This window comes from Geotrypetes seraphini, chromosome 7 (assembly GCF_902459505.1).
Source record: "Geotrypetes seraphini chromosome 7, aGeoSer1.1, whole genome shotgun sequence".
NCBI classification, from domain to species: domain Eukaryota; kingdom Metazoa; phylum Chordata; class Amphibia; order Gymnophiona; family Dermophiidae; genus Geotrypetes; species Geotrypetes seraphini.
In genome coordinates, this window is record NC_047090.1 from 10,760,178 (window position 1) to 10,777,966 (window position 17,789).

At 42.8% G+C, this 17,789-nt stretch overlaps 1 protein-coding gene across 2 annotated transcripts in view; it reads left to right on the forward strand.

Moving 5' to 3' along the window:
- Positions 1 to 14,729: 14,729 nt before the first annotated feature.
- Positions 14,730 to 17,789, forward strand: part of PDE3A (phosphodiesterase 3A) — a 254,517-nt gene continuing 251,457 nt past the window's right edge. Inside the window, exon 1 of one of the 2 annotated variants that reach the window (XM_033951589.1) lies at positions 14,730 to 14,843. In XM_033951589.1, the coding sequence (XP_033807480.1) occupies positions 14,772 to 14,843 (72 nt within the window). In that variant the 5' untranslated portion in view covers positions 14,730 to 14,771. The remainder of the gene's footprint in view (positions 14,844 to 17,789) is intronic. The other variant, XM_033951586.1, reaches the window with a different exon arrangement.

Genomic DNA, 17,789 nt, shown 5'->3' on the forward strand with positions numbered 1-17,789 from the left:
AGGTTTTATCTTCAGCTGCCTTCCTTAATGTAAAACTGACTAAGCCCTGCTTTACGAGTCTCATCTAAGCAATGATATGACATTTTATGACATTTTATGATGGTGGCTTAGAAATTCAGTGACACATTCCAATAATATATCAAACAGGTCCGACCTGAAAATACTTCCTACCCTTCTAACATCTGTTTTTCATCCAGTTTTATTATTTCAAACAGTCATGACAACATCATCTTATCTCTCACGTATGAGATATAAAAGAACAAAGTGCTTTATGTGGACAGCAGGTCTTTCACTGAGATGCAGGAGAGATGCAGATTAACATGGAAAAAAAAATGCTCTTCAGATGATGCAATGAACTATATGTCCTGACCTAACAACACACATCGGGAGTTAAGAGCAGTGCTTATGAGGATAGGTGTGTCCTGTTGAATGCCATTGGAGCCCAAGGTAAGTTAGTCGGGTACACCAGGTATTTTTCCTGTTCACAGAGGACTTTCAGCCTAAGAGGGGAAGCTATCAAGCTGTGTTAGGGCTTTGTTGTGTTTTATGCCCTATAACGTGACTTGAAGGGCCCTAATGCATCTTGACTTGAATTACTATTGTGGACCCCTTTTTGGTAGACTGGTATAACTACCTCTAGGTATAAGTTGGTACAAGTGTCACGGTACCTAGCAGGGTTCCCAAATAACTCAACAAGAAAAGAAGTATAAAGTTTATTGAGCAAAATGTTGTGAAGAGCACTAGGTAAGCTCTTCAGGGTAGGTGCCAATTTGTAAGGCTGGATGGCATTCAGCGATTGTACAAAGGTAAACAGGATGTTGTATTTACCATTTAAAGTTCATAGAAACGTAGGTTAAATGCTGCAAGACACAAACTATTTCACACGTCTACCCCTAAACCCGTGTGACTACTGAAACCCAGTGTTTCAACTGACCACATTTGGGGTTTCTATCCTTGGATAAGTTAAAGTCCCCCTTCTCATGTGGTGGTCACCCCTACATGCTAGGACAATGGCCCCCTGTCCACAAATACCCTCAATCCCCCCCCCAGATGTCAGAAAATTCATAACATAACATAACAGATTTCTAGACAGCATAGCCATAAGTTCAATAAAAGATTACGTTATGAAGAACACAAAGGGATCTAATTTGTCAGAAAGGTTTTCAGCATTTTTCTAAAATGTTCGTAAGAGCAGGATCTAAGAGCAGGTATCCCTAAGGACAGATACACTACAATGAACACTATCGTTAACTTCAATACACAGATCTGAAGTGTGTCTTGCTAGGATAAATGTGGCCTAGTACAGGACATGTGTGCACACACAGTGTTGCCGGTCTAGTAGAGTCTCTGTAAACATTGCAGCTATCTTGCGTTGGGTATCATCCTCGGCGTCTGCATCTCTATTGGCCGCTGAAGTTAGCTCATCGACACAACAACACTGGATCACCTACTACGTTGACTAAAAACAAATCAATAAAGGAAAACTCTGATCTACAAAAATCAAACAGGGGACTTGGCAGAGAGAGGGAAGGATAAGTAAATGCAAAAAACTTAAGAGAAAGTGTGTTTCCTTTACTATCCCAACCAACAGCAGTATCTGCTCGGTCCCTCTCAGTTGCCTGTTCTCACCCTTCCCGGCTAACTATGGCTCTGATGGCAGTGCTGGGCAGATTTCTAGTGTGTAAGCCAAAAAGAGCATGGAAAAATCAGGACAAATATGTATACAGTATTTTATATCGCATTCATGTCATATGCTAGGAGTGTATCTGAGAGGGGGAAGGGGAAATGTGTGCCCCTCTGGCCACCTTATTGGGTAGACTGAATGGACCATGTGGGTCTTTATGTGCCGTCATTTACAATGTTACCATGTTAAAAAAGGGGCACGTCGAAATAAAACTGTCTCATCCACTCCCCGCCACAGTAATCACTGGAGGACTTTCTCTTCTTTACTTAATTATTTTCTGACAAGTTCTACAGACTGAAAATGCACAATTTATGATTTTCTTATGGAAAAGCCTTTAAAAGATAAACATCACGGTAATTCAAGAAGAACAGTTTAAGAGACATCTGCTTTTCCAAATGCTCTCGGTAGTCTTTCATTTATTGTTTGATATTCAGGGGAACTGTTCCTACTCCAGGTCACATCTTCAGAACTCTGAGGGAAAGACTATAGTTTTACCTTTTCTGCTGGAAAATGCAGTCATGATGACTAGACACGGGCCACATGACAACCCCCCCAAAATCTGGGCTGCACATCTGGACCCAAGCAAACAAGTCATAGTTCATCTCATCAAGTTTGGAAAATTAAAAAAGAAATTCTCAGTGCCTGGATCCGATCAAAGTAACTTTCTTTTCATCTTATTTGTTTTTATAATACTTATTTTTCATTGTTTATGTTTTCTGTTGTATATATATACAGCAGAGGAAGCTTTGGAAATTAAACCTTAATAGAGACAAATTGTCAAAACATAGCCATGTAGGGAACTGTATATTTCTTTCATTTTTTATTTGTTGTTTGCATTTGCATACATATACTCCTCTTAACATCTAAATTTTTGGAGTTTTGTCGTTTCAGAATTCCTTTTGGTCATACCACCTCACTATATTATAAATTTTTTATAACCTCTTCTTTGATCACAACCATTAGTACCAAACACCTTTGGACTTCTAAATCTACTTGGTCAGGCTCTGATGACCAATGGTTGTATTTTTTCCAAAACTCACAATGTCCTAACTTATCCACTAGTCTAATGCAATTGTTATATTTCCTTTTTAATAAAGCATGCTGGATTCTAAGCAAGCTTAATAAGGCTCACCTACTGGATTCAAATAAATGGTGGCATTGTAACAGTCAATTGGAAGATCTTAAACATATGATTTATGATTGCCCAATCATTCAACCATTTGGAAAACCAAAACCATATGTAACTTTCTCCCCATTACTTCTCAGTTATCTTTTGATTTTGCCTGGTGTCCTGGATAAATGGCATTCCAAATTATTTGATGCTCTAATTGCCATCACTTTACAAATGATTCTCTTGCATTGGAAATCTGCCCAATTATTAAACACTTCTTTCTGGTGAGCTATGGTATTGATGATTCATAATTATGAATATAAAGCCAACTCCCTTACAAATAAGGGTTTCAAAGCTAACAAAATATGGTCTCCACTAACAAATATTTCTTCTCACCCCTAAATACTAGGTATATTTCAACTGGACTGAACACTGGGCATAATCTTCATTCTTAATTTCTCTCCCTTTGCTAGCTTAGTTGAATATATATAGTAACATAGTAGATGACGGCAGATAAAGACCTGAATGGTCCATCTAGTCTGCCCAACCTGATTCAATCTAAAAATTTGTTGGGGTTTTTTTCTTCTTATCTATTTCTGGGCAAGAATCCAAAGCTCTGCCCAGTACTGTTCTTAAGTTCCAATTACTGAAGTCTCCGTCAAAGCTCACTGCAGTCCATCTACACCAGTGGTCTCAAGCTCGCGGCCCGGGGGCCACATGCAGCCCGCCAGGTCCTATTTTGAGGCCCTCGGTTTGTTTATCATAATCACAAAAGTAAAATAAAACAGTTTCTTGATCATATGTCTCTTTAGCTATAAATACAATATTATTATTAAGACTTAGCCAAAAAGAAAGATTTATAAACTATAAAGAGTTTTAAATCATGCAAAATTGTCATTTCTTTAATAAGACTTTAACTATTTTTTCGGCAGCCCTCCAAGTACCTACAAATCCAAAATGTGGCCCTGCAAAGGGTTTGAGTTGGAGACCACTGATCTACACGCTCCCAGCCATTGAAGCCCTCCCCAACTCATCCTCCCCCAAACGGCCATATACAGACACAGACCGTGCAAGTCTGCTCAGTACTGGCCTTAGTTCTTCAATATTTACTAGTATTTTCTGATTCTAAATCCTCTGTGTTCATCTTACGCTTTTATGAACTCCGTCACCGTTTTCATCTCCACCACCTCTCTCGGGAGTGCAATCCAGGCATCCACCACCCTCTCTGTAAAGTACATAAGAACATAAGAATTTGCCTCCTCTGGGTCAGACCAGAGGTCCATCGCGTCCAGCAGTCCGCACCCGCGGCGGCCCATCAGGTCCATGACCTGTCATGTTTACTTGATTTAGCCCTATAGCCCCCTTGTTTTTATCTTTACTCTTTCCATACTCTTATCTACCCTTATCTGTATCCCTCAATCCCCCTATCCTTCAGGAATCCATCCAATCCCTCTTTGAATCCCCGTAGCGTACTCTGCCCGACCACTTCCTCCAGGAGCGCGTTCCATGTGTCCACAACCCTCTGTGTGAAGAAGAACCTCCTGGCAATGGTTCTAAACTTGTCCCCTTCCAGTTTCTCCGAGTGCCCTCTTGTGCCTGTGGTTCCCCGTAGTTTGAAGAATCTATCCTTGTCTACCTTCTCCATGCCCTTCATGATCTTGAAAGTTTCTATCATGTCTCCCCTAAGCCTCCTCTTTTCCAGGGAGAAGAGTCCCAACTTGTCCAGCCTGTCAGCGTATGAACAGTCCTCCATGCCATTTATCATTTTCGTAGCTCTTCTCTGGACCCTCTCAAGAATCGCCATGTCTTTCTTGAGGTACGGCGACCAATATTGAACGCAGTACTCTAGATGCGGGCGCACCATTGCACGATACAGTGGCATGATGACTTCCTTCGTCCTGGTTGTAATTCCCTTCTTAATGATGCCCAGAATTCTGTTAGCTTTCTTCGAGACCGCTGCACATTGCGCTGATGATTTCATGGTTGTATCCACCAGCACACCCAAGTCTTTTTCAAGATTACTCTCCCCCAGCAATGTTCCCCCCATTTTGTAGCTGTAGAATTTCCTAACATTGCTCTTGATTCTACCACCCCTCAACCTCAAATTATGTCCTCTGGTTTTACCATTTTCCTTTCTCTGGAAAGGATTTTGTTCTACGTTAATACTTCAAGTATTTGAACATTTGAATCATATCTCCCCTGTCCCTCCTTTCCTCTAAGGTATACATATTCAGGGTTTCCAGTCTCTCCTCCTCCAGTCTTTTGGCACAAACCTCCTATCATTTTCATCGTTCTCCTCTGGACCGCTTCAAGCCTTTTTGTGTCCTTCGCCAGATACGGTCTCCAAAACTGAACACAAATACTCCAAGTGGGGTCTCACCAAAGACCTGTACAGGAGCATCAACACTTTCGTTCTTCTACTGGTTACACCTCTCTTTTACAGCCCAGCATCCTTCTGGCAGAAGCCATCGCCTATGCTATACTATGCTCTACTCACTGGGTCTCCATAGGAGCCATATTGTTCTTTTCCCGTTATATGGCTTCATATACATGTTAGGTTATATTCATTATACATAGATGCTCATTGTTCTACTGTTGCATCTATAGAAACATAGAAACATGACGGCAGATAAAGGCCAAATGGCCCATCTAGTCTGCCCATCCGCAGTAACCATTAACTCTTTCTCTCCGAGAGATCCCATGTGCCTATCCCAGGCCCTCTTGAATTCAGACACAGTCTCTGTCTCATTTCTATCGTATGATCTCTTTTTGTAAATTCAATTCATGTTAAAATTTCAATAAAAAGATTTTTAAAATGGAAAAGAAGTGTATTTGCATACACATATAAAGGGTTGGTTTTTTGTTTTTTTTAATATATATCAATGCAAGATATCCCTCCTGACTAGAACAAACAAACAAAAGGAGGAATGGAGGAAAAATCACTACAAAAATGGAAAAAACACTCCACTATATAAAGCACTCAGCATTTGAGACAAGGAAAGAAAAAGCCTCAGTACAGGTGAGCCTATTGTAGAATGGCTCTACTCAACTGACATCACAGGCTTAAGAAACTTTCGTGTCTGAATAATGCGGGGGAGAATGCACTGTTTGAGTATCACAAAAAATATAATGGTTACATGTGGTAAGGATCCTCTTCTTCAAGGCCAACCAATATTTTGTTAACTCAGAGAAAATATTGGTTGACCCTGTGGAAACAGGATACTAGACTTGATGGACCATCTGGTCTGTCCCAGTAGGGACGTGTGAGTCAAGTCTAGGATAATCCAGTCATTGTGACATTACTGATGAAGCTGGCTCTTAGGCATTGGTGGAATGAGGCATTATGACATCACAATCTCAGCTCTGGATTGTTGCTACTAGTTGGGTTTCTGTCAGGTACTTGTGATCTGGGTTGACCACTGTGGAAACAGGATACTGGCTGGATAGACCATTGGTCTGATCCAGAATGGCTATTCTTATGTTATTTAGTTCACTTCAACATTACCTCCAATATCATAAACCTCTGGAAAAGTCATCCGTGTGTACTGCATGAAAAGCTGCAAAAAAATAAAGGAAGATAAGAAAGCTAGAGGCTCCCTAATCTAGGAACAGCCAGAATGATTTTAGAAATGAGTATCATACAATAAGTTTCAAGTTTTAAGTTTTATTAGAATTTTATATACCGCCTATCAAGGTTATCTAAGCGGTTTTACAATCAGGTACTCAAGCATTTTCCCTATCTGTCCTGGTGGGCTCACAATCTATCTAACATACCTGGGGCTATGGAGGATTAAGTGACTTGCCCAGGATCACAAGGAGCAGCGTGGGGTTTGAACCCACAACCCCAGGGTGCTGAGGCTGTAGATTCAACCACTGCGCCACACACTCCTCCAATAGAAAGGAAAACACAACCCCACGGGTGAACAATAGGAACAAAAAAGGAAATGGGGCAGGGACACAGGTCAAGCCACTGTGTAGACAAACCCGTTTATTTAAAATATTAAATTTCAGTTAAAATTTACACAAGTATACACATAAATAAAACAAAACGTGGTAGGCATGTAAAGTTCTTGGCAATATTGCATATACTGGACTCCAACATGGTCCGTGTTTCGGCCACAAGGGCCTTCCTCAGGGGTGTAAAAGTAGCCCAGTAGAGGGCGCCAACTGACAGTGGTTCCAGTCTATCGCAGCGTTTTTCTTTGATTGCGTTTGTTTACCCACATTGTGCAAGGCAGCAGGAACCTTGTGAGCCTTTCTGCAAGTAACCTCAGTTTGGTTTGATTTTATGTCAATTGGCGCCATCTACTGGGCTACTTTTACACTCCTGAGGAAGGCCCTTATGGCCAAAACACAGACCGTGGCTGGACCTGTGTCCCTTCCCCACTTCCTTTTTTGTTCCTTTAGAAATGAGTATGCCACGGACTGCAGAAATTCAAAGGAGGCACATCTTGGGTGTGGTGTGGTTGGTCCTACAAAGGCTACACAATGACATGATAACTCTCAGCAAACTTCTTGTCTGAGCCTCTTTATTTTCCAAGTTTATTTCATACTTGATATACTGGGTGTCAGGTCAAAAGCGCGCCGGGACAAAGGCAAGCGCAGACAATTGAGCGCAGCGCGGAGGCGCACACCGCATAAAATTACTGTTTTTAGGGCTCCGACGGGGGGGGCGTGGGGGGAACCCCCCACTTTACTAAATAGAGATCGCGCCGCGTTGTGGGGGTTGTAATCCCCCACATTTTACTGAAAACTTCACTTTTCCCCTGATTTTAGGGAAAAAGTTAAGTTTACAATAAAATGTGGAGGGTTACAACCCCCCAAACCCCCCACAACACCGGCGCGATCTCTATTAAGTAAACTGGGGCGGCTCCCCAACAAAACCCCCCGTCGGAGCCCCTAAAAACTGTAATTTTCTTCGGTGCGCACCTCCGTCTTGCGCTCAGTTGTCGGCGCGCGCCTTTGTCTTTCGCGGGGTTGTCTATGAACCGATATACTATCTATCAATGGTTACCTAGACGGTTTATAATATTAAATTTTAAAAGAAAAAAAAAAAGAATAAAAAAAGGGAGGCATTCATAGTTAAAATATTGAGGACAGAGACATATGGTAACAAAGGGGTCCTTGGGTAAGGAGGAGTAAAGTACATCGAGATAAAATAAATTTAAAAGGAGGTAAGAGGGGGTGGAGAGAACAATAGGGTGAGGATAATGCTTCGTAAAAGCAGTTCTTTAGTTATTACTCTGTTTGGCCATGAGGGTTGATGGCATATTCCTATTTTCATATCTGGTAGGCATCCCTAAATAGGAAGGTTTTTAATTTGCATTTAAATATGTCAATGTGCAGGTCCCGTTTCAGAAGAAGTGATGCCAGAAGTCCACCTGCTGCCCAGGACATCTAAGTTCCACATTGAGCAGTTCTCCATGGGGGAGGAAGGTCAAGGGCTTAATCCTCCAAAGGGTGATCTCCACCATCCTGAATGTGAAACTGTCAATGGAAAAATTGCTGGCCTAAACGTGAACATGGAGCTGATATCTCAAAACATACATGTTTATGATGCCATCTAACTCTGCTAATATTTGGGATTTTTAGGGCTGCTCTCACCACGCATAACTGATGCATGAACGTCCATCCTGGAATTATCGTAAAACAAGCCTACAATAGTGGCAGAACCTGACTTGTCCCTACCCAGACATCTCTATTCCAACTTGTACCACCTTCCTAAAAATGATGCTCCACATGTGTAGGTCCACGGCATGGGAAAGTGACAACTTCCAGTTCCTTGGGACCTGAGGTCTCCATTAGTGATTCATGGACAAATTTTGCTAACCTCTGGGGTGCATCTTATTTGTATTTATTCATGGTGTATAGTTGGTAACAACACCCCCCTCACAAATTAATTGCTAAAAGATTTTCACTTGGTTCCTCTTGTTCATGTAACTTTGAGAAATCCTACACATGGTAACATAGTAAATGACGGCAGATAAAGCCCTGAATTGGTCCATCCAGTTTGCCAAACTGTCACATGCATTATCAGTTCATGATAAAACCAACAATGAATGTGATATAAAATACTTGATATAAAATTATGGTCTTTTCTGGCATTTCTGGGACCTAGACCATAGAAGTCTACCTGACATCATCCTTACGTTCCATTTGCTGGAACTGCCATCAAAGCCCACTCCAGCCTATCCAGGGCCAGTTTTAGACATGCTGGGGCCCAGAAATTAAGGAGGGGGGCCCCTGATCCCTTCTCCTCTCTGCACCCTCCTCCTGATATCCCTACCTCCCATTAATACCATACATAAAACAACTTTAAATTACTTCTTCACACACAAAACACAGACCGACCTTTACCAAATACAAAACAAGAGACCAGAAGTAGAAACTGAACTGGGAACCCCAAGAAATTAAACTCAGCAAGTATTACAGAACTGGAGAAATAAAATCAGATATGCACTTTCTGTCTGTACTGAACACATAAGGCCCAGGTCCACCAAAATTTAGCCACCTCCCTTGCTATGGATGGAGGAGATCCCAAAACCCTGCCAGTTGAAGACCACCTCCTCCAGTCTGGCAGCCAGAAATCTCCCAAGCTCTGCAGCTAGCCGCTATGTCTCTGAGCTGCCACCAGCTGCAGAGCTTGAAGAGTTCTGGCTACTAGACTGGAGGAAAAGATTTTCAGCTGGAAGGGCTTTGGGAAACCCACCAACCTAGGTATAGGCAGTCCCCGAGTTACAGATGCCCGACTTGTATGACTCATACTTAAGAACGTGGTTGCGGCTTCATTTGATTTCACTGAGCAGTATTTCCAGTGGCCTAGACTGCTACACTTCTCCTGTAGCAGATTCAGGAATGACGCACAGCCACTTTAAGAACAGTGTGTGGTTGTGCATGCTGTACCTTAGAGGAAACACCGGTAGGGACAGTTGGCCTTTTTCTCAGCTTGGAGCAGAGGTAAGCAGCAATAAATTTAAAATCTACAAGTTCTGAGTTACATACAAATCCGACTTAAGAACAGCTTTAAAAACGTAACTCGTTCTTAACCCGGGGACTGCCTGTATTTACATTTTGCATTTGGGAAGGAAGCATGGTAGGAAGAAAATTTAGTGCCCACTCACTTTGGGTTCAGGGCCACTGCCCATCCTCACTCCCCCCCCCCCATCAGTTGTCTGGTAAGCCATCGGACACGATACAAAAATCTGTGATATCCCAAAGCTATCATATTCCACCAGTGGCATACCAAGAATATGTGACACCCAGGGATGATCATTTTTCTTCCCCTCCTCTCTATAAAGAACATGATTTTTAGTAAGAATCCACAAATCGCACATGAGTGTACCTAGGAAAAGGCAGCATCTTGCACAACGCAAGGAGCACTAGAACATCAATACACCCAATGTACAATAAACCCAAGCCAGATTAGAACAGATCAACCCTGCACAATCAATGCTAACAAAAAACATGTCTTTCGTACACACAGAACACAGAAACACCCTCGCCCAATATGGAATAAGTAATCACAAACTAAAAATAGAAATACGTAGACAAAAGTTAAACTGAACCACCAAGAAACCCGACTCTGCATACAATGCAACACCACAGAAACAGTGATGCATGTTCCCTAATATTGTACAAAATATAAAGACAGCAGATGTATATTTGAGAAAAGAGAAATAATAAATCACATTACAAATTAACAAATAAAAATAAAACAAAAAATGGAAAATAAGATAATACCATTTTATTGGATTAATACATTTTTCAATTAGCTTTTAGAGGTCAAAATCTCTTTCCTCAGGTCAGTAAAGTTTACTGCTGTTACAGTATCCTGTCCTGACCTGAACAAGGGGTATTTGGTCTCTGAAAGCTAGTCAAAATTGCATTAAAATTAGTCCAATAAAAGGATCACCTTATTTCCATTTCTGTTTATAAACATTTATCAATCTACACAAAGGGAAAATTTAATATTTAACTGTAATAATTTATTATAAATAACTTTATATAAATAGTGCTCAGACCCATAACCTATTAGTGTTCAAGTGAAATGAACCAAACATAGGCTGCCATCAAACCATCATCGCACCAGCAATGTCTGTACCACCACGATCCAACTAGTATTCATAACCAGGCTATTAATAAACAAAGCCACTTAGGAATCAGATGGTCACAAAACTGGCAGCTCTATAGATATAAAGTGCTAGTGCAACACCATTAAAAAATTCCTGAAGCTGAGAAACACAAGTCTTCCCCCAACTTGAGTTTCACAACAAACGTGCTTCCTCAGGAGGGGAATTATAAAACATAAAAATAATCATAATAACCTATGTACATCACCCTACAAACACCACATACTTAATATACTATAACCCAATATAAACTAATCTTATCCGTTCATAAATACCTTCCGACGACTCCATTTGCACAGACAATCCAAACTGATCAAGCTCAGCCAGCCAAATAACTGAAAACACCATGCCAACTCCCTCCAATGAATTTAAACGGAGGGAAACCAACGTCACTTCCTTAAAACTCATTCCTGCACCCTTTGAGGCGGTGATGCAATCCAGGGGAAAAGGTCAGCAGCCCTACTATATTTGAAACCAGTCGATTTCATTATTGAGTCCTTCAGGGCTTAAAGTGTGCCAATTATAAATAAACTGGCGTTCCTTCTCCATCAAAAATTGAGAAACATCCTCCTTATAAGAGGTGGCCTGTAATAATACAGTGTATCATAAATCTTCAGTCACATGACCAGCCTCTAACCAATGTGAGACCAGTGGGGCAGACATGGAGGCGGCCTGTAATAATACAGTGTATCATAAATCTTCAGTCACATGACCAGCCTCTGACCAATGTGAGACCATACAGCCACAGCGTACATTACTCAGATGTTCAGCTATTCTAATTTTTATAGGTTGCTTTGTGTGGCTGATGTATAATTTAATGAAAGGACAAACTAAGCAGCACCTGAAGTAGAGTCCGTATTAGTAGATAAAACAAATTTTTCCCCCTCGATCTGGGGATCTCTAATTCATTACTATGCAACATATATCGGCAGTACACACATCGGCCATATTCGCGGTGGCCTCTCCTCCCACCACTGGTCTCACACCGGATTTCCCTATGATGCAATAATTCACCGAAATTGCATCCCCGATTGAACGCAAACTTCGGGAACTCCACCAGTTCAGGAAATGCCTGCAGTACCGACAAATGTACAATAGTACTTTATCCTAAAGCAAAAAAAATACAAACAAATAAATAGAAATTTTTTTCTACCTTTTGTCGTTTAGTTTCTGCTTTCTTCATCTCGTCATTCTCTTCCTTTCATCCACTGTCTGCCATCTTTCTGCCTCTTCTGTATGGCATCTGCTCTCTTTCTATGCCCCTTCCAGAAACTGTCTGCCCCCCCTCAACATTGGTTTGGTATTCATCTTTCCTCCGTTCCTCCCATGGAATCTCTGTCTCCCATCTCTCCTTCCCTCCTGTCCCCTCCAACTGGTCTAGCATCCATCTTCTTCCCTCTGTACCTCCCATGGTCTGGCATCTCTACCTCCTCCTCCACCTGTGGTTTTTAGTGTCTCTCTCTTCTCATTTCCTCCCCTCAGATCTGGTCGCGCTGTCTCCTTTCCCCATCTCTCTTTCCTTTCATTTTCTTCCCTGGTCTTCCTTCTCAATTTATTTTCTGCCTCCGTCTAGATTAAATTCTTTCTTACTATCCAGTCCTCAATTTCCCTACAACTTGCCACCCCTTTCTTTCACCTCCTCCAGTATTTCACTAACTCTAGCCTCTCTCCCCATCCACTATGTTGCCTTTTTTCTTTATCCACTCCTGCCATCTAGTAAATGCACTTTCTCCACTTCCATTCAGCATCTGCTCTCCCCTCCCCACTAACATCCAATGTCTGCCCTCTTCTCTCTCTCCCTTTACTCCACTTCCACCATCCCTCTCTCTCCCTCCACCCTAATACCATCGAGGAACCTGCCCCCTCTCTCTCCCTCCACCTCAATTCCATTTAGTATCCTGCCCCTCCTTCTCCCTCCACTGCAGTTCCATCCAGTATCCTGCCCCCTCTCCCTCCACCCCAATTCCATCCAGTATCCTCCCCCTCTCCCTCCACCCCAATTCCATCCAGTATCCTCCCCCTCTCCCTTCACCCCAATTCCATCAAGTATCCTGCTCCCTCTCTCTCCCTTCACACCAATTCCATCGAGTATCCTGCCCCCTCTCTCTCCCTTCACCCCAATTCCATCGAGTATCCTGCCCCCTCTCTCTCCCTCCACCCCAATTCCATCCAGTATCCTTCCCCCTCTCCCTTCACCCCAATTCCATCAAGTATCCTACTCCCTCTCTCTCCCTTCACCCCAATTCCATCGAGTATCCTGCCTCCTCTCTCTCCCTCCACCTCAATTCCATTGAGTATCCTGCCCCTCCTTCTCCCTCCACCCTAATTCCATCCAATATCCTGCCCCCTCTCCCTCCACCCCAATTCCATCCAGTATCCTTCCCCTTCTCCCTCCACCCCAATTCCATCGAGTATCCTGCCTCCCCTCTCTCTCCCTTCACCCCAATTCCATCGAGTATCCTGCCCCCTCTTTCCCTTCACCCCAATTCCATCGAGTATCCTGCCCCCTCTCTCTCCCTTCACCCCAATTCCATCCAGTATCCTGCCCCCTCTCTCTCCCTTCACCCCAATTCCATCCAGTATCCTGCCCCCTCTCTCCCTCCACCTCAATTCCATTTAGTATCCTGCCCCTCCTTCTCCCTCCACCCTAATTCCATCCAGTATCCTGCCCCCTGTCCCTCCATCCAATTCCATCGAGTATCCTTCCGCCTCTCCCTTCACCCCAATTCCATTGAGTATCCTGCCCCCTCTCTCTCCCTCCACCCCAATTCCATCCAGTATCCTTCCCCCTCTCCCTTCACCCCAATTCCACCAAGTTTCCTACTCCCTCTCTCTCCCTTCACCCCAATTACATCGAGTATCCTGCCCCCTCTCTCTCCCTCCACATCAATTCCATTGAGTATCCTGCCCCCTCTTTCTCCCTTCAACCCAATTCCATCCAGTATCCTTCCGCCTCTCCCTTCACCCCAATTCCATCGAGTATCCTGCCCCCTCTCTCTCCCTCCACCCCAATTCCATCGAGTATCCTGCCCCCTCTCTCTCCCTTCACCCCAATTCCATCGAGTATCCTGCCTCCTCTTTCTCCCTTCAACCCAATTCCATCCAGTATCCTTCCGCCTCTCCCTTCACCCCAATTCCATCGAGTATCCTGCCCCCTCTCTCTCCCTTCACCCCAATTCCATCGAGTATCCTGCCCCCTCTCTCTCCCTTCACCCCAATTCCATCCAGTATCCTGCCCCCTCACCACTGCCGCTGCTTTCCCACACCTACCTGATGGAACATAATAAAGCTCCAGCGCCACTCAACCTCTTCCCCTTGATGGCACCTCTCCCTCCCCCTCCCCCCTTCCCCTCACTTTCGCGGTCGCCTTTCCAAATCACAGTTTCCTCTTTTAGCAGCGCCTCAGCCAGTTGCCGTTTTCATAAATGCGCGCGGCTGCCCGCCCGAAGCTTCCCCTCTGACGCCATCCGCGCAGGCGGAAACAGGAAGTTGCGTCAGAGCAGTTGCTCTAAAGGCAGCGTCTGAGGCGCCGCTGGAAAGGCGACCGCGAAGGTGAGGGGAGATGCCCGGACCGGCTGCCCTGAGCCTATCCGAGATTCTCTCTGTCCATCCCACACCTTTTCTGAATTCTGCCACTGTTTTTGTCTCTGCCACAAAGGAAGTGACGTCACAAGGATGCGGTGGCTGTGCCTTCCGGCAAGTACCCCACCCCCACCCCCACCCTTGCTCATCCTATAAAAGGCTCCTCCACTGTAAGGGGTCACCTAGGTTTCTTAACAGTAATGAGGGTCTTTTGCTGCTGATTATTTTTTCCTGTCTGTCTGGTTTTACAATCCAGCTGGGGGGGATGGAGGGTTGGGTAACTGGCCCAAAGTCACAAGGAGCAGTGCTGGGATTGAACTGGCAACCTCACACCCATGTAAGTTTCAAGTTTTATTTTAGTTTTACTAAGTGAGATATAACATTAAAAAAATCTAAGCATATATATAGAGACATACCATTTAAAAAAGTGGGTTAGACACATAGACTTAGAGAGCAATCGATACACAAGGTAAAAAGGGACAGAAGTGCAATTTAATGCTATAAACAGCAGAGGAGAACCAAAATGGAAAGAACATTAGGGGGGAGGAGAAGTGGAAACCAAGAAGAAAACTAATATAAAATTTGGACATAATTTAAAGATTAAAAGCATCTTTAAAAAGGAAACTCTTTAAGTTACTTTTAAAACAATTCAAATCATTTTCCTCTCTTAAATGTTGAGGCAAAGTGTTACAAAATTGCCGAGCCATCACTGAAAACATATCATGTCGTCGAGTTCCAATAACTTTCAAAGAGGGGACCACTATAAGCTTTTGATTAGTGGACCGAAGAGAACGCGAAGGACACCATGTTTTTGCCAGTGGGTGGGTAGAGTTTAGGTGAAACAAGCAAAGATGCATATTAGTTGTAGAATAGTATGTAATTTATACACATTCTGGTAGCATCTAGATGTGTATTTGCAGCAAATATAGAGCTGATTTAAGTGATCACCTTTTAGGAATGTCTGAGGCCCTGGTTTCAAATACACTTCTCCCTCCGTATTCGCTGTGATAGGGGATTAACAGAACCGCAAATTCAGAAAAACCGCAAATAACTTTTTCATATGTTATTCACTGTTTTCTATTAAAAACCATCGTGAATATGGTGAAACCACGAATAACATGGTAGGAGATCTGGCCTGTTCCTGAAGGAGAGGCAAAACACGGTGAAGAAAGTGTAATGTAATGTAATGTAATGTAATTTATTTCTTATATACCGCTACATCCGTTAGGTTCTAAGCGGTTTGAAGAAAATATACATTAAGATTATAAATGAGAAGTAAGAAGGTACTTAAAAAATTCCCTTACTGTCCCGAAGGCTCACAATCTAACTAAAGTACCTGGAAATTAATAAAGAAGAGAAAATAAAGATGGTTGAAAAAAGAATTCTATGTGAACTTATAGGATGGAAATTAAACTGACAGTGAAGAACTGTATGAAAAATTAGAGAGGGTAGGTTACAATCTATTTATGGTATTTGTTTAATTGGAAGGTGTTAAGGTGGGTAATTTGGGGGAAGGTTATCTGAAGGTAGGTGAATCTTCTGGAGGTAAAAGAGGAGGGGTTAAGATATTTGGATGAATTTTTTGAAAAGCAGGGTTTTGATTTCTTTTCTGAAAGTGCTGGAAATTAGCGATTTCTCTATGCAAGCTGATGTAATTTGGGGGGAGGAGCCAGCAAGCTAAAAACCTTGAATAACCGAAACCGCGAATACGGAGGGAGAAGTGTACCTCCAATTTTGCTTCTTTGACCACTCTGCACTGATTCTGCTGGAGTTCCTGATCCCTGGATCTACTCCATATGAAGTGAGGGCGTCCCCATTAGCTCGCCATCTCTCACCAACCTGCACTCTGCAATTGCACTAATTTCAGGTGAGCATACGTTATAGATTATTATTAGCTGTTTTATTTTCCCATGGGAAGAGTGAGGTGAGGCAGAAGATTTGATAGCACAGGTTAATTCAGGAACTAAAGTCCTAGACAATGAATCTAGAGCTGTAGCCACCAGTGCAAACAGACAGACGCACATGACACCCTGGTTTATTGATGTCTGTTATGACTTATGGAATTTTATATTTTGATGTATGTGTGGGTTTGGCCAGTTTTGGCCTTAAAAGATATCCATCGTTGATGTGACGTGTATGTTGTATGTAATTTGCTATAGTGTGACTCTGAATTGTTTTGTACGATAAATTAAAATCTTTTATTTTGTATGTTAATATGTAACTGGCCCTGGATAAGGGCGCGTGAGAAACAAACATAATGCCATTCTGACAATTTCCAGAAAACAGACCCAAATATTTATGTTCCATAAAATCTTTTCAAAAGTGGTGTCCACAGCGTGGCATCCCCTGCAAAGTGATCCGATCATGTAGAAAACCCTTCTCTGAGTTTCTCACATCGGACACATTGATAACTGTGCCTATCTGAGCAAAACAGGAAAGAAACTAGTAAGATATACATGCAAGAAGCTTCAGGCATCGTCACGTGTGAAAAGCCCTGGCATTTACCCAGTCTGTTTGACATTATCCATATCAGTTCATGCCCTGTGTGTATTTTAGATAACATTGTTATTATTTCCTTTGACTTGCATTACTGAATGCAGTGACCTTGCCAGTCCTGCCTGGATTGGGGGCTAATTCGGTTACAGCGCTTTGCAAGGGCAGTTCTGTAAACCTGTAGCTACACGCTACATACTACATGCAGAGAGGTTTATAATGCTAGAACTTATGTGCACACGTGAACATATATGCTTCTGAAGGCTAGCAGAGCGTCCGGCAGTTGTCTGCATATACTTACTTCATTTGCATAGCGGTCCCTTGTAAGGGGAACGTCCAGAGGGGGCAGAGCATCATGTCCCCATCCCTGCAGGAAACCATCCCTGTGTCATTCTTTAAGGACAGAGGGAAGAATGAGAGTATGAATGGGCACAGCCATTCACCCTGTAGTTATCCACGGGGATGGAGACAAATTCTGTCCTCGTGTCTTTCTCTAGGAAGGACAGAAGTGGAGCTTCCACTTACACATGTACCTTCTTACTGAATATTGCAAGTTTCAGATGCCTGGGAAGTTAAAAGCACTGACTCAGCTTAATCTAATATTCTTTAATGGAACTAAGCTCCTCCTACCATTCTTCCTCAGGGCACTTAATCAGGGACCAAAAATGTCTACCACTGCATACCTAGCAAGTATTTTTAACTGGTTCCTGGTTGTTCCGTACTAGAAATATTGGGGACAGTTTTCTGCTGGTGTAGCAAGTGGTTTTTTAAAGCACCGGTGCGGGAGTTT